The sequence below is a fragment of the Aphidius gifuensis genome, linkage group LG1 (genome assembly GCF_014905175.1).
Source record: "Aphidius gifuensis isolate YNYX2018 linkage group LG1, ASM1490517v1, whole genome shotgun sequence".
NCBI lineage: Eukaryota > Metazoa > Arthropoda > Insecta > Hymenoptera > Braconidae > Aphidius > Aphidius gifuensis.
Window position 1 is genome coordinate 431,645 of NC_057788.1, and position 25,065 is coordinate 456,709.

At 25.5% G+C, this 25,065-nt stretch overlaps 7 protein-coding genes across 7 annotated transcripts; 2 read left to right on the forward strand and 5 right to left on the reverse strand.

Annotated features, from left to right (window-relative positions):
* Positions 1-1,241: 1,241 nt before the first annotated feature.
* Positions 1,242-2,308, reverse strand: LOC122860663 (keratin-associated protein 21-1-like). The gene is made up of 4 exons (XM_044164567.1): positions 2,206-2,308; positions 1,843-2,109; positions 1,508-1,753; positions 1,242-1,418 (listed from the first exon to the last, which is right to left on the reverse strand). Exons 1-4 carry the CDS (start codon positions 2,241-2,243, stop codon positions 1,409-1,411), a joined length of 561 nt encoding a protein of 186 aa, XP_044020502.1. The 5' UTR covers positions 2,244-2,308; the 3' UTR covers positions 1,242-1,408.
* Positions 2,309-3,178: 870 nt separating this feature from the next.
* LOC122860664 lies at positions 3,179-5,556 on the forward strand. The gene is made up of 6 exons (XM_044164569.1): positions 3,179-3,832; positions 3,926-4,215; positions 4,511-4,633; positions 4,709-4,942; positions 5,007-5,176; positions 5,251-5,556. The coding sequence occupies exons 1-6, from the start codon at positions 3,582-3,584 to the stop codon at positions 5,470-5,472; spliced, it is 1,290 nt and encodes a 429-aa protein (XP_044020504.1). The 5' UTR covers positions 3,179-3,581; the 3' UTR covers positions 5,473-5,556.
* Positions 5,557-6,300: 744 nt separating this feature from the next.
* Positions 6,301-9,945, reverse strand: LOC122860665 (dolichyl-diphosphooligosaccharide--protein glycosyltransferase subunit 2). The gene is made up of 8 exons (XM_044164570.1): positions 9,814-9,945; positions 9,347-9,579; positions 8,732-9,167; positions 8,169-8,544; positions 7,763-7,942; positions 7,237-7,678; positions 6,788-6,959; positions 6,301-6,512 (listed from the first exon to the last, which is right to left on the reverse strand). Exons 1-8 carry the CDS (start codon positions 9,821-9,823, stop codon positions 6,367-6,369), a joined length of 1,995 nt encoding a protein of 664 aa, XP_044020505.1. The 5' UTR covers positions 9,824-9,945; the 3' UTR covers positions 6,301-6,366.
* A 250-nt stretch (positions 9,946-10,195) lies between these two features.
* LOC122860666 (histone acetyltransferase p300-like) lies at positions 10,196-11,857 on the forward strand. Its single transcript, XM_044164571.1, has 2 exons — positions 10,196-11,404; positions 11,514-11,857. Exons 1-2 carry the CDS (start codon positions 10,477-10,479, stop codon positions 11,531-11,533), a joined length of 948 nt encoding a protein of 315 aa, XP_044020506.1. The 5' UTR covers positions 10,196-10,476; the 3' UTR covers positions 11,534-11,857.
* A 694-nt stretch (positions 11,858-12,551) lies between these two features.
* On the reverse strand, positions 12,552-14,416 carry LOC122847786 (A disintegrin and metalloproteinase with thrombospondin motifs 3-like). Its single transcript, XM_044145642.1, has 7 exons — positions 14,256-14,416; positions 14,041-14,192; positions 13,623-13,962; positions 13,413-13,528; positions 13,064-13,317; positions 12,824-12,976; positions 12,552-12,581 (listed from the first exon to the last, which is right to left on the reverse strand). Exons 1-7 carry the CDS (start codon positions 14,414-14,416, stop codon positions 12,552-12,554), a joined length of 1,206 nt encoding a protein of 401 aa, XP_044001577.1.
* Positions 14,417-19,593: 5,177 nt separating this feature from the next.
* LOC122847787 (A disintegrin and metalloproteinase with thrombospondin motifs 8-like) lies at positions 19,594-23,614 on the reverse strand. The gene is made up of 8 exons (XM_044145643.1): positions 23,439-23,614; positions 23,112-23,351; positions 21,066-21,259; positions 20,765-20,915; positions 20,531-20,680; positions 20,298-20,447; positions 20,046-20,197; positions 19,594-19,949 (listed from the first exon to the last, which is right to left on the reverse strand). The coding sequence occupies exons 1-8, from the start codon at positions 23,612-23,614 to the stop codon at positions 19,594-19,596; spliced, it is 1,569 nt and encodes a 522-aa protein (XP_044001578.1).
* Positions 23,615-23,702: 88 nt separating this feature from the next.
* LOC122847788 lies at positions 23,703-25,026 on the reverse strand. Its single transcript, XM_044145644.1, has 3 exons — positions 24,787-25,026; positions 24,211-24,671; positions 23,703-24,071 (listed from the first exon to the last, which is right to left on the reverse strand). Exons 1-3 carry the CDS (start codon positions 24,935-24,937, stop codon positions 23,703-23,705), a joined length of 981 nt encoding a protein of 326 aa, XP_044001579.1. The 5' UTR covers positions 24,938-25,026.
* Positions 25,027-25,065: the final 39 nt, after the last annotated feature.

Sequence of the window (25,065 nt, forward strand, 5' to 3'; positions counted from 1 at the left end):
AACAGCAATAAATTAAATCAAATAAATTATATATATTACAATAAAAAGAATTTCGGTCTGATCAAATAGAGACTATTATTTTTTAAACTTTCGAAATTAAATTATTTCCAATAGAAATAATTGAATTTCAAAATATTAAGAAAGGTTTTTCATTCAATAAATAAATATATGTCTAGTCAAAAAAATGAAATTAAAAAAAATAAAAAAAAGAGTTATGGTACTCATCTTTTTACCACCTTGTAATAATATTTTAAACAAACAATAATGACTCATCACGTCAGTGTCATGACAGGTAATATATATTTATTTTGTTATAATATATTTAACTCTGCCCAAATATTACCAAATTCGAAAGCACATTTTATGTCATTGTTGTGGGAATTTAGATTTGTTTTTTTTTTTTTTAATATATTTGATTGAGATTGATGAAAAATAAATTAATTAGAAAGTGAATTTTTCATTTTATTTTTCATGAACCGAAATGAAAAAGAAAATAAATTTAACATTATAATTATTATGACATGTGTGCAAGTAGAGAAGCATTGTAAGTAACCTTGTGAATAAAATACTTTATTTTTTATTTTCATTTAATTTTTATTTTAATTTGTCGCAGTCATATTATAATGTGAATTTTACATTGCCTACTTTCGTTAAACTCTTGTTTAGTACATTAAATGAAAACGTTCTATAATTTAAAATTCTGTGAATGACTGTGATTCAATTGCGAAAGTCACGTAGCTGATATCATATCATCATTATCATCATTGTTGTCATCATCATCATCATCATCGTCGTCATGTTGGTGCACGCATTTTAATAATAATTCAAACACATCACTCTCTTTTTTTTTTCTCATATTCACTATCTGAATACCAAAATTTTTTATTATTTTATTAATAGCTATTTCCAGACATTTGTCGTATTATTATTATTTTTTTTTTTTGTATATTAAATATTGACAAAATTAAGCAAACTTTGAAAAAGTGAGAGTATTCGTTAAAACACGTCTAGATATTTTTGACATTTGCATTCGAATTACTGACTTTTATAATGTATTTCTTTTTTGATAAGAAAATAAATTTATAAATATGTAAATTAAAAAAACTTGCATCGAAAATTAAAATAAATTAATAAAATTAATAAAAAAAATGAGCAAGATTATTATCAAAATGTCTCGAGATATTTAAAAAAAAAAAATAAATTAAAAAGGTGGGAATAAAATAAAAAAATTATTTATACTATTTTTACGTTTTTTTTTTTTTTTTTTTATTATTAAATTTATTTTTACATAATTTTAAAATGACAATTAATGAAAAACAATAGTTTAAATTGTGATTTTTGATGATGCAGACTTTTATGATTTTCTTCTTCCAATTATTTTTTTATTAATAATTATCATCATCAATGATTAATGCCAGCTTGAAAAAGATAAAACAATAAATTATTATCAAAATTTATATTTAATGAAAACACAAATATATAATATAATATTTATATGAACAATTACCCGCTGTTGTAACTGGACCAGCCAGATGATGGCTGATATGAAATTGATTTGTAAATATGGGCACCATATCCACCACTAAATCCACCACCTCGGTATCCTCCATATCCACCTCTGTTGCCATATCCATATCCATTTCCATATCCATTTCCGTATCCATGACCATAATTACCACCGTAACCATGACCATAACCATGACCATAACCACTACCATACCCATGACCATAACCACCGCCTCCATATCCTTTTCTATATATAAAATTAAAAAAAATATTAATATTAAATTTATGTGTATAATTAATTAAATGATTATTCGATGAAAATTTATTTGTAATTACTTGTGATAAAGAGCTGCTCCAAGAACTAGACCTTTGCCAATTAGTGCTTTTTTAGCAAGAATTGCTCCTCCACCAAGTAGAGCAGCTTTTGCCAATAACAAACCACGTTTTGGTCTTTTAAGTTGTTCTTGTTCATTTGATATACTTCTATCTGTTCGTTCTAGTTCTTTTTGTTGTTCTGGTACTTCATCTTGGGCATCAACTGCAATTGATAAAATTGCAGCCCAAACAATCACAAGTAATAATGTTACTCTTAAAATCTGCATCCTATAAAAAAATTAAAAATTCACTTGTGTTTTAATATATTATTTTAAAAATTTTAAACAGAAATTCAAGATGTGAATAGATATATGTAGTACACACCTGAAGATAATACCAGTGTAACTATTTGTGATGGGCATTGAGGATGGACTCTTATAGGATTTTGTTGGTGACGTTGGTGGTAATAGTAACAGTGGTGGTGGTGGTGGTGATGATCATGATGATGATGTATATTAAAGTGTTCCCCACTTTTAAATCATTATCCATTCACTCATATTTTGTGTAAAATAAAAAAACGAAAAACGAGACTTTGCTAGAATAGAACATACACGATAATTTAAAAAAGGAATAATACAAGGCCAACAGACATTATACAAGGTCATTTTTAAAATAATATACTTATTTTGTACATTACATTATATATTATTTTTTATAAAATTCATAAAGTCGTCGACCGAACAGACAAACTTATATTAATTATTATCATGTATCAAGATGTGATCTTGAACTAGAAATTTAACAAAAAAATATATTAAACGAGCGATAGTATACAAACACGTGTCGTCTTAAATTTTTATCATAACAATTAGCAATGATAATTAAATATTTTCACACACCCATATTTTATGAAACTAATATTTTTCTTGGAAAAATTATTAACAATTATTTTGCAATTGAATTTTAAGTTGAAAAAAAAAAAAAAACTTGAATGACCTAATTTTTTATTAAAAAAATTATTATTTATTTTAAAATAAGTGTAAAAAATAAATTTAGAAATTAATTTTCATGATTTATTTACAAATTAAGTAATTGCTAATTTTTTAAAATAAATACTATATTTAAAATTTGTTAGCACGTGACAAAATTAAAATATAAAATGAGGAATTTTAACCGGTTTTTTCAAGTGAATGACGTTATTCGAATAAAATATCAGTTTAAAATTTTTAATTTTTATTTCTTCTCTATGAAAATAATGGAATAAATTTATTTTAATTTATTATTATTTTTTTTTTTTTCAACTAAATTCAAAACAGTTGACATTCAGTTTGAGTATTTTCAGTTGACTTAAATATGAAAATCAAATATATTTTTTAAATATTTGTCGTATCGGAGTTTAATTGTATATTTAATTTTTTTTTTTATTTAACATCAGACTATTCCGAGAAATATCATTCAAAAAAATAATAATAATATATGATTTTTTTGGTCCACACACAGAAGATTTGTCGTTGAACCTGTTTTTCTCATAAAAAAAAAAAAAAAAAAAAAATGTCTTGTGCCGCTATGATTTTGCAATATCCGCTTTTAATATAATTAGCATTATTTAATCGTAAATTTATTAAAGTTAAAAAAAAAGTAAAATTCCAGTTTTCAGTCAAAAACTAATAAAATTAAAAAATAAAAAAAAATTCTCACATTTATCTACATATTTAAAAAAAAAAAAAATAAATCAATCCATCCATCGAAATTCATTAAAAATGCAACAAGAAACTAAGAAAATTAAGAAAAAAAAAAAGGCAAAAAAAGGAGTAAAAATGACGATTGAACAACGAGTTAATTTGTTGAAAGAAAAGAGTCAACGTGAGTGTAAAATGGGTACAATAAATAGCAAAATTTTAGATGATTTTTGGTATGAAATAATGACTCAATTCAAGACGTCTGACATAAGAAAGGACATCCGGATCATCAAAAAATTTATTCAGCGTGGCCTTGACATTATGGATTTCAGGTTGACGTTGATGATGATGATGATGATGATAATAACAACAACAATTTAATTATATTGTATATATTTATATTTTATTTGATATATTATTTGTAGGATAATTGGATCAATAGAAGAATGGGATGAAGCCGAATTGTTGTATAAAAAAAATTTTGCCTCACACGTAGAAAATATTGAAAGATTTGAAAAAATATATAATCAAAGATTAAATGCTCAGCAAGAATTTTACAATGATAAAATGAATTTTCTAGTCAATGAGGCCGATGTAGATACTGATAAAATTCATTCGGTTCACAGTGAAACCATGAATTTTTTACAATCTGTTGTAATATCTGGAGATAAAAAAATTAAAAATTCCTTACAAAATACTCAAAGTGCAGTAATAAGTAAGATTTTTTTTTTTCAGTTTTCAGTTTCACTTTTTTCTCTAAATTAAATAATAAAATATAATAAATTAAAAAGAAAGACATTATAGGCACATTAATTATTCTAATTTTATGATGATAAATGTCACCTGATGATAGTTTGTTATATTAATTTTAATAAAATAAATAAATAAATAAAAAGTGCCGGCTTTATTGATCAAAAAAAAAAAAAAAACCCATTAATACATCGTTTTCTTTTACCATAAATTTGAAAATGAAAGTTACGTAAAATTTTTAAGTTATTGTTTTATTAAAGCCAAGTTGGACAACGCAAGAGAAGACGGACAAAATTTTAATGAAATGGCCTTAATTGAATTGGAAAGAAAAATTTTTAACTATCAAAATGATTTTAATGATGTTGTATCAAAATATCATAACGGTAATATACTTGTTGTTGTTGTTATTATTATTGTTTATCCATGTAAAATTTGTTTTTATTATTGGTTTAATTTAGATACACGAGAACGTCTTGTGTTGTTTGAAAGACTCAAAAAAAATGATACAAAAGATCAGCAAATAATGATAAGTCAATCATTACAAATTGGTCAATTAATTAATTCAATTAATAAACTGAAAGATATGATTGTACAGTTGAAAATTAACATTGATCAAAAAATTATAAATATTTCATGTAAGAAAAATTCAACTGAAGAAATTTATATGGAAATGAAAGAGTGTTTTCGTCAAGGTATTTAATTGTAATATCATTATCATCATAATACTATTTATATTTTCTTTTCTCTATTCAAAAGACCAAGAAAAATGTAAAAAACGATTAACTATTTTAACGAAAAATTTTAATTCAACAATGGAATATCTTGGAGGATTTGCAAAAAAAACTCGGCTGTTAATTGATTTAATTAAAATTTGCCAAAAATATGAAATGCAAAGTGACAAAATTTTACCACTTGGATATAATCAGGTGAAATATTATTATTATTATTAGTATTATATTTTTATGAATTTAATTTTTTTTAATTATTTGATTTTTACTAGAGTGAAAAAGAAAGAGGCTTTGATTTTTTTTGGTATCGAGTTGGACTAGTTGAGCATGATACAATAAATTTAAAAAAAAAATTAAATAGATTAAAATTACAATCAAATTGTTTAAAATCACAAATAAGATATAAATTTGAAAATCAATGTAGAGAAAAATCTTTCAAACATCCTCAAATTACTAACAAAATATTGATGTTGAAATATAATATATCTAAGTAGATCAATTATTATTATTTATTTAAATTCTTAAAAAAATAAATAGTTTATTCAATTTAATAAAGTAAATAAGTGTTATACCATGTATATTATCACCTATTTTTATTATTATTAATTTTAAGCTAATTATTTATGTCATAGTTGATAGAAAAAAGGTGGTATTCGCCAAATAAATCCAACAACTATTAAACAACACACCAATTATCATTATCCCTTTGAAAAAAAGAAAAGAAAAGAAAACATCTACTTGAAGAAACAACAACATCTTGATGAAATATATTTCTCAATAGAATTATTATATTTTTTTATTTAAATTCTGTACAAAGAAATAATAAAAATTCATACTTATATAGTTTATTTAATTTAATCAAATAAACATCATTTGATTTCCATTTGGTTGGAATGCACACTTTTTAAGTTTCATTTGAGATTTTGAAAAAATATTCATAATAAAAAAATCACAAATCATTCAGTACTATTATCACGTCTCATTATGTACAAACAAGTTGAATTTTATAAAGAACGTAATAATAATTATTAATATAATAAACATCGTGCTTACATGACTACTAATTTTTTCAATTAGCACGTTTTTTTTATTTATTTGTTTTTTCATGTTTTATGTAAATGACTCGAATTTATTAAAAGCATTTGTTTATTTTTTTTTTTTTTTTATATCTCTCTGTGTAGGCTCTATTAACTTTTCTTACTCCCCCCGCACCTCATCTCGTCGTCTCACCTCCTCGTCAACTTTCTCTCTTACATACTAGATTGTTGAGACTATTTTTTTTCCACAAAAATTTTCATTATTGTTTCAAATAATAGTCTCTATATTATTATTATTTTATTATTATTATTATTTTTTTTTTGGGGAGTAGAAAAGTTAATGGACATGTATTAACGTGATAATTTTTGACTCTGGTTGATGTGTGAAAGTAATTTACTGCCTGACAAAAATGTCACAACACCAAGGCCAAAAAGATAACGAAGTGTTACAAACATGTTGAGTTGTAACCAGAAAATTCCAAATAGTACGAAAATGCCTGTGAAAAAAACAACGAAATATTTAGTATTATTGAATCAAAATATATTACATAATATATAATATAAAATAAATTATATAAAAAAAATGTCGTGAAAAATTGGGCTGCAATTGTGAAAACAACAATCAAATCACAATTGTGAAAAATCCACAGTATTATTATATGCTCGATTGAAAACAAATTCGATCCACTAAGATGGTAATCGCCTGTCAAGCATCGAGCATCATTTTTTTCTTTTTTTTTTGAATTAATCATTAAAAAAAAAAAATACTCACTGCCAAGTCCAAGATGGAAAACAATTGCGCTGATTGAAAATGGAAATTTGGATACATTGACATCAAGTTTTACCCAAAGAACCAACAGAATCAATACTGGTGCCAAACAGAGACCAGTAAAAAGATTTGATACCAAAACTGGTGGTCGTTTTTCTGGCTCACGGAACATGTGCTAAAAAACATTAATTAATAATAATTAAATTAATATTTTATAAATATATTATTTTATGCTTTAAGGTTTTGATAAAATAATAAATAAAAATGTTGGAAATGTTTTTTTTTATATTTTGCCTCATTGAATTGATTCAAAATAATTAATAAAAAAACACAGGATCCATTAATTTGCCAGTGTTTTGGAGGTGACATTAACACAAGAAAATTAGTGTCGCTAACGAGCACTGGCATTATGCATATGTTCTATATTATTAATCAATATTAATACTATTTACCTTGATTTCTGGTTTTGGTACATATGTATTGGCTTTTTGTTTATAAGTACCACCAGTTGCTGATTTGTCAGTTGAAGTAACTTCATTTGACTTATCAGGGAATTTTAATGATACATCACCAAGATACCATTCAAATGAATTACTCAATAATGCATCACCAATAATAACATTAACAGCATATTGACCACTTTCATAATTGAAAGTTTGTGCTGAGCTACCAATTGGCATATCAAATTTGTAGACATTTGTTGAATCAGGTTCAGCAACAAAAATAACTTCACGAAGTTGATTTGTAACTTTGTCAATTGTTGAAAAACGAACAAAGGCTTGATGAACACGCATTGGTTTGTCATTCATTGTATCACGTAACATAAATTTCATGACAATTTTTTGTTGTGAGTCTGCCTCAATTTTAGTACTCAATTTGTTTGGATGACTTACTCTGAAAAAATATATTAGAAACATCAACAACAATAATTATAAATATAAAAAATACATTTGATAATTTAATAATTGATAAACTTACTTGACAAGTTTTGGTTGTGTTGTTTGATCAGCATCACCAGTTCCAATTTCAAGATAATCAACTTTAACATCTGTAATGACTTTAACCTCAACAGCATTTGATGCTGCACCAGCTGCTACATCAACTTTGTAAAAGTCACGTTGTGGTTTTATGTCATTGAAGTTCAACATAAACAATGTCCTTATAACAAAAACATCAAGTTAAAATTAATTAATCAACTGAATTTAATAATAAAAATTTATTTGCCAAACTCATTATGTAGTTGATGATCATCATCAACAACTGTCAACAAGTTTAGAGCATTTGTTTTTTATATCCCAAGCGTATAACGTGAATCAAGTGACACTTTGAAACCAGTAAAATATTGGGAATAATAAAAACTAATATAAATTACCAAGATACTTACTTGTCTGTTGTTGATGGTTTAAAGTTTTGCTTGCTAATGACAACCACGTCATCACTTACTCTACTTGCAGAGTTGGCAACGACATTTGGTACAGCAACAAGAGGATTACCAAGTACATCACATACTTTGACAGTGACATATGGCTGTTTAGCTGATATTACATTTCCATTTTCAGCCAGTGTTATGGCAACTGGTTTGCTGACTTTATTTTTAGCCAACATATTGAGAGCTGATAACAAATAAACAACTCCTTTCGGCTGTTGAACAGTCAATCTGGATAACAAGTAGTTGGTCAATTTAACAATTTGTTGGGAAGTTACTGGTGGTAATTTTTCAAATGCCATTGAAAGTTTTTCAATTCCAGTTACAATTAAACCTATCAACAATTAATAATTTATTAATATCAAAAATATTACTATTAAAAATTATATTTTCTTCTTGGTATTATTATCAGTGAAACAAATAATCTCCAAGGTTTTTACAGAAGAACGAAAGTTTACAAAAACATCATTTAATAAATTAAATTTTCCTAATTATTATTATTTAAAATATCAACAACTTACTTGTGACAGAAAGACCACCTTCAAATTGTAAAAGTTTACCATCAACTTCATCAGCTTGAATAATTGTATCTTCAATTTTATTCAAAGCAAATTTACCAGCTGGACCAAGTTCTGCAGCAATATGGAAAATATATCCCAAATTTAAAAGACTTTCTTCTTTTTTTGAAGCAGCTTCCAATATTTTTGACAATTTGGCAACAACTGTTGTATCAATTTTACGACCAAGGGCAGCATGAGCTGAGGCAACATGATAATAATCAGCAATTGATGATGATGATGAATCAACAACAGCATTCAATGTACTTATTAATGTACTTGTTGGAAGTGATGATGAACATGATCCAATAGCTTTCCATGTTGAGGCAATGTAGTTGATACTTTCAGCATTTTTGTATTCATTTTTATCGCAACTTTTGATTAAATAATTACAAATATCCTAAAAAACAAAATGTAATTTTTATAATAGTTTATGTATAACAATAATTATGAAATGTAATTTTTAATAATCATCAGAAAGACTAATCATAGAATCATAGATTATCAATATGAATGCATATTTCATCATGTAATATTAATAATAAAATAAATGACATGAAAATAAGTGATTAATATTACCAATGAATTTGGAATTGTTCGACCAAGTTGTTTCAATCCAACAACAGCATAATAAACAGATTCAACATCAGTAAGTTTTAATCCAGGCTCAATGACTTTAGCCAATTTATCACGATGTGAATCTGTTAAGTATAAATTTGTTGACGTTGCAGAACCACCAGCACCACCAACATTTGATGCTGCCAAGGTGAGATCCAATAGGACCACTAATAGCGTAAACACTACACCTGAAACTATATTAAACAATTGTTTATTATTAATTAACATTTATCATATCATTTTGTTTGAATATCATAAAGAAAAAAAAATCATGAAAAAAAAAAAAATGAATGTAGTATTTGAGCCACGTTGCTTAAATATTAACAAACAATTAAATAATTATTATTATCATGTAAATAATGAATAAATTTATGAATTAAAATGTTCAATGATGTATTATTAATTAATATTGATAATATTAAACTTACACTTGTTCATAATAAAGTTAATAAATGACCGGTACACCGGCAGCCACGTCGCCCAAGTCACAAACAAGATGGCTTTTTATTTTTGTGATGATGATGACGTCTGAATTAAAATAAAAAATTGCAATTTTTTTTTTTTTTATTTATTGTTATGATTGTGAGGTTTAGTGAGATGGACGTGTCGAAGAAAATAAAGAGAGAGGTTAAAAATATTATAGTTGAGAATGGCACTACAATGGTGTTCAAGAAGAAAAAAAGAAACAAGAAAGACTATGCAAGATGTGGATAAAATATTACAAGTGTGACTGAGCACAATTGAGCTAATGTCTGAAAACTAGCAATGGCTGGTTGAAAATGTTCTAGAAAGAGATGAGACATCCCCGATGTTATTCCGAATAACTGTTCGCGCTATATTTGGGGCATGATTTGACAGATTTGGCAATTTGGCATTGATTGGCATTATTAATCACGGCCATTTTGTCTAAAACTTTACTCTCGCCCCTAGGCCCTAGCCCTTGACAAATGACAATTGACTTGTATACAAACTTCAACTTGCTTCGGCTTCAACTCAGTTCAGCTGTCAACTGTTCAATCCAGTTTAACCAAGGGCAACAAAGTTAATGTAGACAGTTTAAAGTGGCAGTAAGTGGTCAAGAATAAGGTGATATGGCGCCGCAACCACCAACACCAAGTCCAGCACAACCTTATTATGGTTTAAATGCTGGACAAGTTACAGCAAATTCAGTACAAGGAACAAAAGAATGGCATCAATCAGTAACACCAGATTTACGTAATGATCTTGTTCATACCATAGTACAAGCAATATTTCCAGTACCACCACAAGCAATGTTTGATAAAAGATTGCATAATTTAGTTGCATATGCGAGGAAAGTCGAGAGTGATATGTATGAAATGGCTAATTCAAGATCTGAATATTATTCGTTGATGACTGAAAAAATATATAAAATTGAAAAACAACTTGAAGGAAAACGTCAAGAATTTAAAAATCGACAATTAGCTCAACAACAGCAACAACAATCATTACCATCATGCAGACAAAGTCCAAGCTTACAATCATCAATGTCAACAACACCAACTAATGTTAATGCAAGAACAGTTGGTGGTTTAGAACTTGTTATACGTAGTCCTGGACAAGTTATGCAAGTTCCACCACCAGGTGCAATAACACCAACTGATCGAATACTTGCACAACGTGGTAGTGATAATCCACCACCTCAAGCACTATCCAAAGCAGATCAGTTACGACAAGCACTCATGCCAACATTTGAAATATTATATGGACTTGTACCAGAATCATTACCATTTCGTCAACCAGTTGATCCACAAGCACTTGGCATTCCAGATTATTTTGATATTGTTAAAAAACCCATGGATTTATCAACAATTAAAAGAAAACTCGATGCTGGAGAATACAGGACTCCATTGGACTATTGTCATGATGTATGGCTGATGTTTGATAATGCATGGCTTTATAATAACAAAACATCACCTGTTTATAAATATTGTAAAAAGTTATCAGAAGTATTTGCCGAAATCATTGGACCAGTTCTGGAGTCACATAGTTATCGTCATGGTAAGAAATATACATTTAATCCACGTGTATTGTGTAGCATAAAATATTCAATTGTAAAATAATAATTGACGTGAAATAAATTTATTTAAAAATTATATTTTGTTTACAGAGAGAACAGAGCAGTCATGAAGAATTTGATACAAGCTGGAAACCAAGAGCCAATTGATTCCAGAGAATAATAAATTTTTTGATTTTAATATCAAAATAATGAATATTAATTTCAATTAATCTGAATTATTTTTTTACGAATTATAATCAAGTCATTTAAAAATAAAACAAAAATATCTCATGGTAATTTTTTTAGTAATTTTTTTATAAAATATTTTCAAGTAAAATTATAGAAAATTTTTTTTTTTCTCTTTATCAAATACAAATAAAATAATAATATTTTTTGTAATATAAAAAACTGAAATAAATTTTTTAAATATTTAAATAAATTAAAAATGAAAAAATTTTAAATGATTTTAAAATTTTCTGTATCAATAGTACCTATCCGTTCTAGTCATGGATCTAGTATATAAAACATCTCGTGACAATGAAAAAGTTTCAAGTTGTTTTAAGGGTCTTTTGGCATTTCAAAGAACAAAACAAAGGCTAATTTGTACCAATAAAATTAGAATTTGTACCTGAATTATCATTTTGGAGTAAATAATTTTTTTTTTTGTTGTTATTTTTGAGATACAAATTCCGGGCTTGGTGGTACAAATTAGTACAGTAATCATAAAATTAAACCATGATTTAATAGAAAAAATATATTGAGCAAAAATTGGCTCTGATTTTGAGTCAATTTGGATATACAAATAAAAAAATAAAAACTGAAAATAGTTTAAGAAAAAAAATTATTTTCACCAATTTAATCAAGTTATAAAATGTGAAAAGAAAAAAAACAATCTTATAAATGTATTTTAGATTTTTAAATTGAATGAGCATCGTAACACCTGTTGTACATCTTTCATGGATCTGCTAAAAAAATAAAAAGACTCTCTGGTCATCTCGTAACTCCACAACATTTATGATATTATTTTTTTTAAATTATATACTTGCAGCTTTGAAGACAAAAAAAATTTATTTATTTATTTTTTTAAACTTATTTTTACATCTTATTTTGTAATTAAACATTTTTCATATTATTTTATAATTTTAATAATTAAAATTTAAACATTTTAGTTGGAAGCGACTGATAAGATACGAATGATTTATAAGCATTTTTAATTAATCGACTAAACGATTCAGTAGTTTCATAATAACATGAATCTTTTGTCTTTAAAAACTGTGTTGTATAATTTTGAAATGCGTTTGCGCTGGTTTCAAGTGCCTCAATTGATTCAGTAGCCGTAAATAATTATTATTTAAGTAAAATTTTAAATTTTATATGTAGTCAATAATTATCATAATAGCTTTACTCATTAATAAACTTACTTCATTTTTAATATTATCAATAGAAGAATATTTTTTGCAAATTTTCTTATTGACAGGCATTGATCTTTTGCAAGATGAATTATCAATTATTGTATTTCCAATTTGACATGTAACTTGTCTTACTTCTTCACCTTCACCAATAGTAACTGAGCACTGCAGATAAATATTTAAATCAGTATACATGTATATTAATTACAATGTAAAAAATTTTATAACATAAAAATATAGTATACAACTTACAGGTGACCATGGCCCAGTGACCCACTGGGGACATTCATTGAGATCAGAACTATTTCCATTACAAACACCACAAATATCTAGCTCAGCAGTTGAGTCTAATTTATAATCACATCCATATTTTTTGCATACACCTTGAACACACATATGAGAATTGTCGTTTTTGCATGGAGTGCCATCAATTATCATTTGATTTTGTCGATAATAATCACCATCGTTGAAATTTTTACAATACAATACACAAGGCTCGTTAGGATCTAAGATAAAAATAAATTTTTTTAAATATTAAAAATTTAAAAATACACATATACTTACATTTGTATAAATAAATTTTATAAACTAAATTTTTCACCTTCATAAGCTAATTTTGTTCTCCAGTTGACAATCAATGTCATCAATGCTGACAATAAACTTGAAAGATCCATTCTATCGATCTCTTCTTTTATAATTTCAACACACTGTATTACTCTAAAAAAATCAAAGATAAAAAACAATAATTAATATGGTAAATTTTACATTGCGTAGAGCAATATATAATTGAATTTGAAATCAATATAAAAACCTAAAATCTTGTGGTTCTTCTTTAGGGCATTTATCAGTAGCACAAATTTCATAATATATTTCATTTCCCAAACAATATTGACCACCGTACATGGGTGTTGGATTATTACAATATCGATATTTCATTTTAATACCACCACCACATGTTCTTGAACATTCACCAAAATCTCCGTAATCACTCCATCCACCATTGATGGGTTTTATTTCATTTGACGAGATACATTCACCTGCATAGCATATTTTATTATCACCACAAGTTGTGCCATCTGGTACCATAAGCGGACGGCTAGACCAAGTATACCACCAACTTGTATTGTCATAACACAAAAATGTTCCACATTCTATTGATTTTAAAATAAAAAAAAATATATGTATATTTGTATAGCGATAAATAAAACTTGATAAGTATTATAACTTACTGTCACGATCATTCAGTTCAAGTGCATAATATTTTGGGCCAAATGCAAATTCACACATTTTCGTAAGTGAATACTGTTCACCTAAATGTCCATATCTTGTTTCATCAAATTTTTCTCTGGGTTTTGCAAGAAGACAGTCACCACTGCCAGATCTGTAAAAATCAGCATTATCAACATTATCAAATAAAAAAACAATTGATATATTATATACTCACTCGAGAAATTGTGTCAAGTATTCATAAGAACAATAAGACCACATGAACTTGTGTATATCTGTATGAAATTGATTCATCAAGTGAAATGGGCTGTTGTTGTTGTCATTCTTCAAGCATGTATTGTGATCATCATCATCATCATCACCATCATCATGCTTCATTCCCAATCTTCATAAATAAGACCATTAGAATCGAGAAATATTATTAATATTAACAATTATTCATCATTTACCAATAATGCAAACTTACAAATGACCGATTTCGTGTGCAATAACTAATGCTGTTGAATAAGGACCATCTTTTACTCCAGTGCAAGATAAATTTGGATCGCATACTGTGCCTAGGTTGGCGATACCAGAAATATCTACATATTTGTGACCGACTGGATCCAATTGATTTCTGAAAAAATGAAAAATCGAGATATTTAAATTATGCATGAGATATAGCTGTTGAGTTGTGAATACTGGATAATCCATAAAAATAAAAAAAACCTTGTTAAAAATAATGCAACGTGAGAATTTTTTAAATTTTCATCATGTAAATTATTGCGTTGTGTACTTTGCCATTGACAAAAATTATCCAGGAATGGTTTATCAAATCCATATTTATTTTCATCTGAAAAATCTTCATTTGTTTTTTCAATTTTCACTGATCCAAAAGCAATTGAATTTCCAATTGTAAAATGTTTAAATAATCTTGCTACCTAATTAAATATTACAAGAAAAAATATAATAACAATTATTAATTTAAATATAAAAATTTATTTATATTTTTTAATTATTTACTTTTGCCATAGTGAGTGTAATATAACGTTCAAGTTCATTTCCATAATTGTCAGACATTGAAGTATCAGCATAAACAATGATATTAATTAAATATTGATTAGTATCGTCCTCGGGAATCTGTTGACGTACTCGAAGTGAAGAAATATCATCATCTTCTTCAGACATTGGTTCACAGCTAAAATATAATATTATTATAATTACCAATGGCAGTATGTTATTATACAAGATAAAACAATTATAAAAACAAAAAAATTTTTAAATTCATAATTGAAATTTCAAGTTTAATTTTTTTATTTAATAAATTTCACAAATTGAAAGTACCTGGAGTCTGGAGTTGTTGATGTTTGTTCATTTTCCCTTGTTACTGACAATTCATCTATAAATTTTTATTTTTCAAAAATAAAATTAAAAATGTTATTAAATAAATATAAATCAATATAATGATAAATTTACATATTGCCCAGTTTGGATAAATTGTTTATAAAATTATAAATTATTTTTATATTTTTTTTGCCTCAACTCTACATGGGCTTGATTTTTTTTTAATTTATCTAAAATAAAAACACAATTTATTAATCGATTATTAATTAATTCATCGGAAAGTTATATGACTATTCGATTATTTTATATTTTGGTATAATATATTTTAATTTTATTTTAAATGATTTAATTGCGTATTTTTTTATTTGGTAATATTAGAAAAAAAAAAAAACAGGAATTTGTGTGAAATTTTATGTTGCAAAAATTACTACGATATTGGAGAATTTTTAATAATTTGTATTACGATAAATCCAAAGTTCAGTCACAAATTTAAAACGATTTATTAATTTTTTTTTTGATAATTTTCATTTGAGTAATAAAAAAAAAATTATGAAAGAAATATAAATTATATTCCAATACATTTTTTAAATATTTCATTCAACTAAATGTTGCAGGACACAATGAAATTTACCATTGACATGTCATGGATAATTATTTAAATAAACGATTGAATAAAATTATTTATTAATTAAACATACCTGCAGTAGTATCTTGGACATCATTAAGATCAGAAGCAACGATTAAATGATCAACAGCTCTTAACAATACAAAAATGAATATAAATAAAGAATAAATAATTGAAAATCGTTGAGACATTGTTGCACCTGATGAAAAAAATTATTAAAAGCAACGTCTTAACATGACAAAATTTTTAAACGTATTGAAATATTATTTTTTAATTTTACTTTAATAGTATAGTTAACACCTGAAGTTGTCGTCAACCGATCGGATTTCAGGCCCATGGCACTCCCGCGATGATGAGGGATGTGACTTATAAGAGACTTAGTTTCTTTTGTAAGGCTAATTTACCTTACTAGCTTATTTTACTTGCCAAATTTTTAAGTTAAATGTGAATAAAGGAATTATTTGAAATTAATTATAAAAAAATAATGAAAAGACCATAATCCACAACAAACCCCCCGGGGGCCACAGGGGGGTAAAACCCAACTCGAACAATAGAAAAGATAAAATATTATAAATTTCGTTGAAATTTATAAAATATAGAAAAACATTTTTTTTTTTTTTATATTTTCAAAAATTAACTTGAAAAAACAACTTTATTATTGCAAATTTTAATAATAAAAATAATATAATTTATGCAAGTAGATTTTTTTATTTAATTATTTATTTATATATCTATTATTTAATAATTATAAATACTTGCAGCTTTGAGAGCAGAAAAGTATTATTTTTTTAAACTTATTTTTGATTTTATTTTGTAATTAAACATTTTCCATATTACTTTATAATTTTCAATGATTCAAATTTGAACATTTTGCTTAAAGCAACTGACAAGATACGAATGATTTATAAGCATTTTTAAGTAATCGACTAAACGATTCAGTAGCTTCATTATAACATGAATCTTTTGTCTTTAAAGACTGTGTTGTATAATTTTGAAATGCTTTTGCGCTGGTTTCAAGTGCCTCAATTGATTCAGTAGCAGATGCCATTTCCGAATTACAATATTCAATTGATATTGCAATATTGTTTTCACTACAATTGTGTTTGAGATTGCTTGTGTGATTATACTTTTTGCGCCCACGCTATAAAATAAAAATATTAGTATGCAAAATTTAAAATAAAAAAAAAATAAAAAAGGGGATAGATTATTTAAATTTTTGGTATTATTAAATACGTGAGTTGAATAATCATGACTTACATTTATTGCTGAATCAATTTCATTAATTTTCAATGCCAAATTTTTTGATAAAGTAGCGAAACAATTATTTATATTGCTGTTTGCACTTTTAAAACCCTTGTGTACTGTTGTAATAATTGTATTATCACATGTTTTGTAATTGGCTCCATGATTGTGAGCATTTTCGAAATACTTTTGAAATTGAATGAATGAATTTGTTATTTGTTGATTCTGTTGTTGCAGTAATAGTCTTTCATCGTATTTGAAAATTCTTATCAGATTTGAGCGTTGGTTTCTTAAATCATTCATAGCTCCATCCATTTTTTTGATTAATTTTAAGGCTATATCATAATAATTAATCTAAGTAAAAAAAAAAAAAAAAATTATTATTCAAGTGAAATTTTAAATTTTATATCTGGTCAATGATCATCATAATAATTTTATTTATTAATAAACTTACTTTATTTTTTTTGAGTGGATCAATAGAAGAATGTTTACTGCAAATTTTTCGGTTAACAGGCTTTGATCCTTTGCAAGATGAATTGTCAATTATTGTATTTCCAATTTGACATGTAACTTGTCTTTTTTCTTCACCTTTACCGAGAGTAACTGAGCACTGCAAATAAATATTTTAATTAATATATTATATATTAATTATACAATGTAAAAACATTTCAATAACACGAAATAATTATAATATACAACTTACAGGTGACCATGGTCCAGTGACCCACTTGGGACACTCATTGAGACCACATGATTCCATCAAGTTTACTTTTTTTAAACTACACATATTATCGTTTAATTTTTGTCCAGTATTATTGTCAATACACTGTGCACTTCTTGTTCTAACACCACCACCACCACAAGTAACATTACAATCTCCCCAATTCGAATATTTCCAATTTGCAGTAATACAATTTGTATAACATCCTTTAAATTCACTTGGTTTTTTAATGTGTGAACAAAATATTGGAATCAATTTTTTCACAGTGCTCATTCCTTGAAGAAAATCTTGTACACAATTGTAATTAATTTTTTTTGTACCATTTCCACATTTTGCAGAACATGCTGATTCGCTTTCGATATCCCATCTGTAATTATATAGCGAATATTTACTTTAAATTATAAAGATTTTCATTTTTGTTTTATTTATAAATTCATGAAATATTTATTTACCGTAAAATGCAATTTGAATTACATTCCATGAAACTTTTTGGTTGTTTCATTTGACAAAAACTATTTTCCGCTATTAGATTATCCTCAATTCTTTGGCATTGTACATCTCTCTTTTTGATACCTTGACAAGTTGCATTACAATAAGTCCATTTACCAGTTGTCCAAATATAATGATAATCATTTTTACTTTCATTTGGAAAATAGTATTCTATTAATGTTTGGGTAACCACAAACTCACTTGCAAATAACACCTATTTATAAATTATTATGTAGACATTAAATACCGTATATAAAATAATATTTTTAACTGAATGAATTTTAAATTTATGATGATTACCTCCACAATTAAATCTTCGGCAATAAGCTTGTTAATATTCACTCGCATAGAGGCATCATTAATAACACTATATTCAATATTAATTCCACTTGATTCGTAAATGTTGGAGCGTGATCGTACGACTAAGCCACCATTTAAAATATAATTTTTATTTTTAGCAAGCTTCAATGCTACAGAATAAAAAAAATATAACATAGAAAAAGAAATATATAACTCTATAAAAGAATGAATGAATTCTAATTAAATTTACCAATGTAATTTTTACGAGGAGGTGATGGATTTGTGGTGTACTGTTTAATATCAATATGATGACTTCCAGCTGGAATTGTATAAATGTAGTTATAATTTGATCGGACTTCAGGCTGCAGTGTAACTGTGAAATTCTTTGTAATTTTATGACAAGTAGAATTATTTCCATTACAAACACCACAAATATCAAATTCAGCAGTTGAGTTTAATTTATAATCACATCCATATTTTTTGCATACACCTTGAACACACATATGAGAATTGTCGTTTTTGCATGGAGTGCCATCAATTATCATTTGATTTTGTTGATGATAAATACCATCGTTGTCATTTATACAATACAATACACAAGGCTTGTTAGGAACTAAGAAAAAAATAAATTTTTTAAAATAATTTTAAAAATTCATAACTACATATAGATAACTAAATTTTTTACCTTCATAAGCTAATTCTGATTCCCAGTTGGTATTTATATTTTGAATACCCAAACTTCTTAATTTTTTTTTCTTAATTTCAGCACACTGGCTTTCTCTAAAAAAATCAAAGATAAAAAACAATAATTAATATGGTAAATTTTACATTACGTAAAGCAATATATAATTGAATTTAAAATAAATATAAAAACCTAAAATCTTGTGATTCTTCATGAGGGCATTTATTAGAAGCACAAATTTCATAATATTTTTTATTTCCCAAACAATATTGACCACCGTACATGGGTGTTGGATTATTACAATATCGATATTTCATTTTAATACCACCACCACAAGTTCTTGAACATTCGCTAAAATCTCCGTAATCACTCCATCCACCATTGACGGGTTTCAGTTTATTTGACGACATGCATTCACCTTCATAGCATATTTTATTATCACCACAAGTTGTGCCATCTGGTACCATAAGCGAACGGTATTCAAAGTAGCCCAATTCTTGGTTTTTATAACACTTAAATATTCCACATTCTATTGAATAATATAAAATAAATATAGGTATTATATTATAATTGTATATTGATAAACAAAACTTAAGTTTGTCAATTGATAGGTATTATAACTTACTGTCACGATCATCCAGTTCACGTGCATAATATCTTCTGCCAAATGCAAATTCACACGTTTTATTAAGTGAATACTGTTCACCTAAATGTCGATATCTTGTTTCATCAAATTTTTCTCTGGGTTTTGCAAGAAGACAGTCACCACCACCAGATCTGTACTCATCGTAAAAATCAACATTATATTTTTTAATACATATATTTTATTATTTTTATATATTTAAATAAAAAAACAATTGATATATTATATACTCACTCGAGAAATTGTGTCAAGTATTCATTAGAACAATTAGACCACTTGAACGTCTGTTTTTTGTCTACTTTACTCATCAAGTATAATGATTCGTCTTCGTCTTTTGTCCAGCATGAATATATATTGTTGTCATAATCGTGCTTTATTCCCAATCTTAATAGAACAAACCGATTAAAAAATGAGAAATATATATAATTAACTATTATTTATCATTTATACGAATAATACAAACTTACAGATGACCGATTTCGTGTGCAATAACTGATGCTGTTGAATAAGGACCATCTTGTACTCCAGTGCAAGATAAATTTGTATCGCATATTGAACTTACGTTGGCCATACCAATTGCATGTTTATCTTTGTGACTAACTGGAAACAATCGATTTCTGAAAAAAAAAAAACAGCGAGATATTTAAATTATGCATTAGATATAGCTGTTGAGTATTAAATCCATAAAAATAACAAAAAACCTTGTTAAAAGTAATGGAACATAAGAATTATTTTGCATGTTTCGATTATTGCGTTGTGTACTTTGCCATTGACAAAAATTATCCATTAATGGTTTATCAAATCCATATTTATGTTCATCTGAAAAATCTTCATTTATTTTTTCAATTTTCACTGATCCAAAAGCGATTGAATATCCAATTGTAAAATGTTTAAATATTCTTGCTACCTAATTAAATAATGCATAACAATTATTAATTTAAATAAATATTTATATTTGTATTTTTTAATTATTTACTTTTGCCATGGTGAGTGTAATATAACGTTCAAGTTCATTGCCATAATTATCAGACATTGAAGTATCAGCATAAACAATGATATTAATAAAATATTGATTAGTTTGATCCTCGGGAATCTGTCGACGTACTCGACGTGAAGAAAAATCATCATCAAAAGATTTAATTTCTCTGCGTGTACGTGAATTTTCTTTTGACTTTGTTTTTTCGGGCATTGCCTCACTAAAATATAATATTATTAATTAATTATCAATGGCAGTATTGTTATACAAGATAAAGTAATTATAAATTTAAAAAATTTTAAATTCGTATTTGGAATTTTAAGTTTAATTAATTTCACAAATTTTAAGTACCTGAGGCTTGGGGTTGTTGATGGTTGTTCATTTTCCCTTGTAACTGATAACTTATCTGTGAAAGTTTTTTATTGTTGAAAAATAAAAATAAAAATGTTATTAAATAAATATAAATCAATAATGATAAATTTACATATTGCCCAGTTTGGATAAATTGTTTAAAATTATAAATTATTTTTCTATTTTTTTTGCCTCAACTCTATGTACATATGCTAGATTTTTTGTAAATTTATTTGAAATAAAAACTCAATTCATTATTCGATAATATTTTATATTAATTCATTCATCGGAAAGTTATGCTTATTCAAGTATTTTATATTTTGATAATATATTATTTTAGATAATTTAAAAACAAAATATATTTTTTTTTTATTTTTTTTACTATTGACTAGAATAAACAAAATATTATTTTATATTTTTTATCTAATCACAAAAGGTTATTTTTAGCTTCTACCAACCAATATACTTATACGCATTACCTTATTTGGTAATATTACAAGAGAAAAAAAAATAATATAATAAGTATATATTTAAAAAAAAAAAAAAATCAGGAATTTGTGTAAAATTTTAATTTGCAAAAATTACTACAGAATTGGAGAATTTTTTAATAATTCGCGTTACGATAAATTTTTTTTTTCTATAATTTTCATTTGAGTAATAAATTTTTAAAAAATTTATTCAATAATATTATTAAAATAAAGATGAATAAAATTATTAATTAATTAAACATACCAGTAGTAGCTTGAACATCATCCAGTTTAGAAGCAACAATTAAATCAACTTTTGACAATACAAAAATTAATATAAATAAAGAAAAAATAATTGAAAATCGTTGAGACATTGCTGCACTTGATGAAAATAAAAAGCAACGTCTTGACATGACAAAATTTTTAAACGTATTAAAATATTTTTTTTTAATTTTACCTAAAAATATCGTTATCATAATTCACCTGAATTTGTCGTCACTCGTTGGTAAAACCCAACTCGAACAATAGAAAAGATAAAATATTATTAAAATAGAAAAACATATTTTTTTTTTTTTATCCATGATTATCATGACAAGTCTTTAAATGGTATGAAATTTTAGTTTTACGTCAGCTATTAGTATACTGTTATATTATTATTATTTTCAAAAATAAAGAAGCAACTTTAATTAATCAAATTTTCAAATAAAATTAATTACTATCGTTGACTTGTTTTTTTTATTTTAAATTTTTAGCATTTAGTTTGTTGAAATTTTTTTAAAATAACACTTATTATTATTAATAACCGGAACTATGATAGCTGGAATATATAAAAAAAACAGCTATTAAAAACAAAATGATAAATTTTCGAACTTAAAGCATGTAAAATGAATTTAAACAAAAATTATTTTGCATTTAATCTGTATCTAGTATTTTCTTGTACTATTAAATTTAATTACAAAGTGAAAATTTTTTTCAAATGTACAACAAAGTGTATTAGAAAATTCGAACACAAGTTACATAAATTTCGTATTTTTTGTTAAAATTGTTCTGGGACGTCGTTTGATGATGAAATTGAGTTTGTAATGTGAAATATAATAAATAATAAGTAATAATTAAAAATAATATTATCATTAATCAATGTCAATGAAATAATAATAATGAATTTCTAAATTAAGCCACAAATTTGTTATTTATTTTTTTTTATTTCAAATATCAATACAAAGTACATTGTTTAAACATTATAAATTTTAATACCGTGGTTTTGTAATAACAAACAAAACATTTGAACCAGTCTGAGAATTTTTTTCATATTCTTTTTTAATGACATCATCAGCTTTCATTGTTAAAATGATATTAGTTGAACGTTTATTTGTTTCTTGAGCAGCAAAAAATAGACTGTCAACAGTGATTTTAGTATAACTAACATATAATTTTTCAATACTTGGACAATTTTTAATAACATTTTTGATGCCAATATCAGTCACCTTAGATTCACTGCAATTTAAATATTTTAAATTGTATAAATGAGAAATAAATTCATCATCAATATCATGAAGACCAGTTACTATAAGTGCTTCTAACTTTTTTAATTTTTTAATCTCAGCAAGAGCATTCTTCGTTAAACTATGGCATTTTTTTATACCCAAGTATTTTAAATTACAAGAATTATGAATAATATTTATCAATCCATAATCATCAAGACCACTTGAACCACAAAACTCCAAATGTTCTAAAAATGTTAATTCACTAACTTTCATTATATTTATTTTTTTCACATGCGTACTTTTAGATACATTTAAACTCTTTAAATTTTTGCAATTATTTACAATATTATGAATACAATAATCAAAGAGATAACTTTTCAACAATTAAATGTTCCAAATCTATGAGTTTTGTTAATTTGTTTATAGATTTTCCAGTAACAGATGAGCACTTTTTTAAATTCAAATATTTTAATTTACAACAATTATCAGCAATTTTCCAAACTACATAATTATCAACCTCATCCACATATGATAAATCTAAATATTCTAAATTAATTAAATTAGATAAACCTATCAAACAATAATCTTCAATTTTTGAATTGCTCAATGACAAATGTAATAATGTTTTAAAATTTAATATTGTTGACATATCATGCTCATCCATTGCTTGATAATGCAATGTCAATGCTTGAAGATTATCAAATTTTTTCATCCAGGGTACAAAGGACTTCTAAAAATTAAAATAATTATTAAATGACAAAAAAATTTGTAAATTTTTCTTGTTTATAAAAGAAAAAAAAATGTTAAATCTAATTATAATGTTTGTTTTAGAGAGAAATAATCCAATAATAATGAAATTTTTTACTTACAGAATTGCAATATCTTATACTTGGCTTATTTTCACGAGAATCACATATTGATGGGAAATGAATTTCATTGATAGATGAATGAAGAGTTGATAAAATAGCTCCATACAAACATTCATCATTCCAATGATATACTGGATCCATACTAATTGATATGTAATTTAGTTGATTCATTTTAGTAAATGCAAATTTAAAATCATCTCTATTAATCATTAGAAGTAAAACTAATTCAAGTCTAACGAGATTGTGACAATGATCACGTATCAATGGTACAATTTCAGATCCACATAAATTTTTTAATGTTAAATGTGTTAAATAACGACCACAATTTAAAATGACATTTTTTAATTGATTAAAATTTATCAATCGCCAGTTATTTTCATAGCCAAAAATTTGATTAGTATATTCAAATTTTTTGATATAAATCCAAGCTAAGTCTGCCAGATAATTCCATCGTTGACTAACTAAAAAATCAATATAGGTATAAATCATTATAGGTAATATTATATTGAAAATAAATTATTTAAATTTTGTATATTGTTATTTAGATGATAATTTAAAAAGCATATGAATAAATACCTTCTTTTATTTCAACAAGTTCAAGCGGTTGAAGATACGAAAATATTATTGATAAACTATCATCATCAAGTATATTTATTAAATCTGTTTTTGTTTCAACAGAATCATCATAATCCATTTTATCAATTTGATAATTGTTTATTAAACTCATAATTGGAGTTTAATAATTGTGACTATGCAAATTTAAACTTTTATTTATTTGTTTGTTTGTTTAAATATACCTAATGAATGACAGGTTGAGGCAGGTTGAGGTTAATATTTATGTTTAAAATGGAAGTT

Coding starts and splice junctions, on each gene's coding strand:
- LOC122860663 (XM_044164567.1), bottom strand. CDS start 2,243: ATGCCCATCACAAATAGTTACACTGGTATTATCTTCAG. Junction 2,110..2,205: donor TACACTGGTATTATCTTCAG/GTGTGTACTACA, acceptor ATTTTTTTATAG/GATGCAGATTTTAAGAGTAA. Junction 1,754..1,842: donor GGAGCAGCTCTTTATCACAA/GTAATTACAAAT, acceptor TTTTATATATAG/AAAAGGATATGGAGGCGGTG.
- LOC122860664 (XM_044164569.1), top strand. CDS start 3,582: ATGCAACAAGAAACTAAGAAAATTAAGAAAAAAAAAAAGGCAAAAAAA. Junction 4,216..4,510: donor TACTCAAAGTGCAGTAATAA/GTAAGATTTTTT, acceptor GTTTTATTAAAG/CCAAGTTGGACAACGCAAGA. Junction 4,943..5,006: donor GAAAGAGTGTTTTCGTCAAG/GTATTTAATTGT, acceptor TCTATTCAAAAG/ACCAAGAAAAATGTAAAAAA.
- LOC122860665 (XM_044164570.1), bottom strand. Junction 6,960..7,236: donor TACCAAAACCAGAAATCAAG/GTAAATAGTATT, acceptor AATGTTTTTTAG/CACATGTTCCGTGAGCCAGA. Junction 6,513..6,787: donor TTTCCATCTTGGACTTGGCA/GTGAGTATTTTT, acceptor TTTTTTTCACAG/GCATTTTCGTACTATTTGGA.
- LOC122860666 (XM_044164571.1), top strand. CDS start 10,477: ATGGCGCCGCAACCACCAACACCAAGTCCAGCACAACCTTATTATGGT. Junction 11,405..11,513: donor GTCACATAGTTATCGTCATG/GTAAGAAATATA, acceptor TTTTGTTTACAG/AGAGAACAGAGCAGTCATGA.
- LOC122847786 (XM_044145642.1), bottom strand. CDS start 14,416: ATGAAGCATGATGATGGTGATGATGATGATGATGATCACAATACATGC. Junction 13,529..13,622: donor GAAGAACCACAAGATTTTAG/GTTTTTATATTG, acceptor TGATTTTTTTAG/AGTAATACAGTGTGTTGAAA. Junction 12,977..13,063: donor TCACTGGGCCATGGTCACCT/GTAAGTTGTATA, acceptor ATTTATCTGCAG/TGCTCAGTTACTATTGGTGA.
- LOC122847787 (XM_044145643.1), bottom strand. CDS start 23,614: ATGAAAGTTAGTGAATTAACATTTTTAGAACATTTGGAGTTTTGTGGT. Junction 20,916..21,065: donor TTATGGCAATGAACTTGAAC/GTTATATTACAC, acceptor CTTTTGGATCAG/TGAAAATTGAAAAAATAAAT. Junction 20,448..20,530: donor GCACACGAAATCGGTCATCT/GTAAGTTTGTAT, acceptor TGTTCTATTAAG/ATTGGGAATAAAGCACGATT.
- LOC122847788 (XM_044145644.1), bottom strand. CDS start 24,937: ATGAGTTTAATAAACAATTATCAAATTGATAAAATGGATTATGATGAT. Junction 24,672..24,786: donor ACTTGTTGAAATAAAAGAAG/GTATTTATTCAT, acceptor TTGATTTTTTAG/TTAGTCAACGATGGAATTAT. Junction 24,072..24,210: donor GTATAAGATATTGCAATTCT/GTAAGTAAAAAA, acceptor TTTAATTTTTAG/AAGTCCTTTGTACCCTGGAT.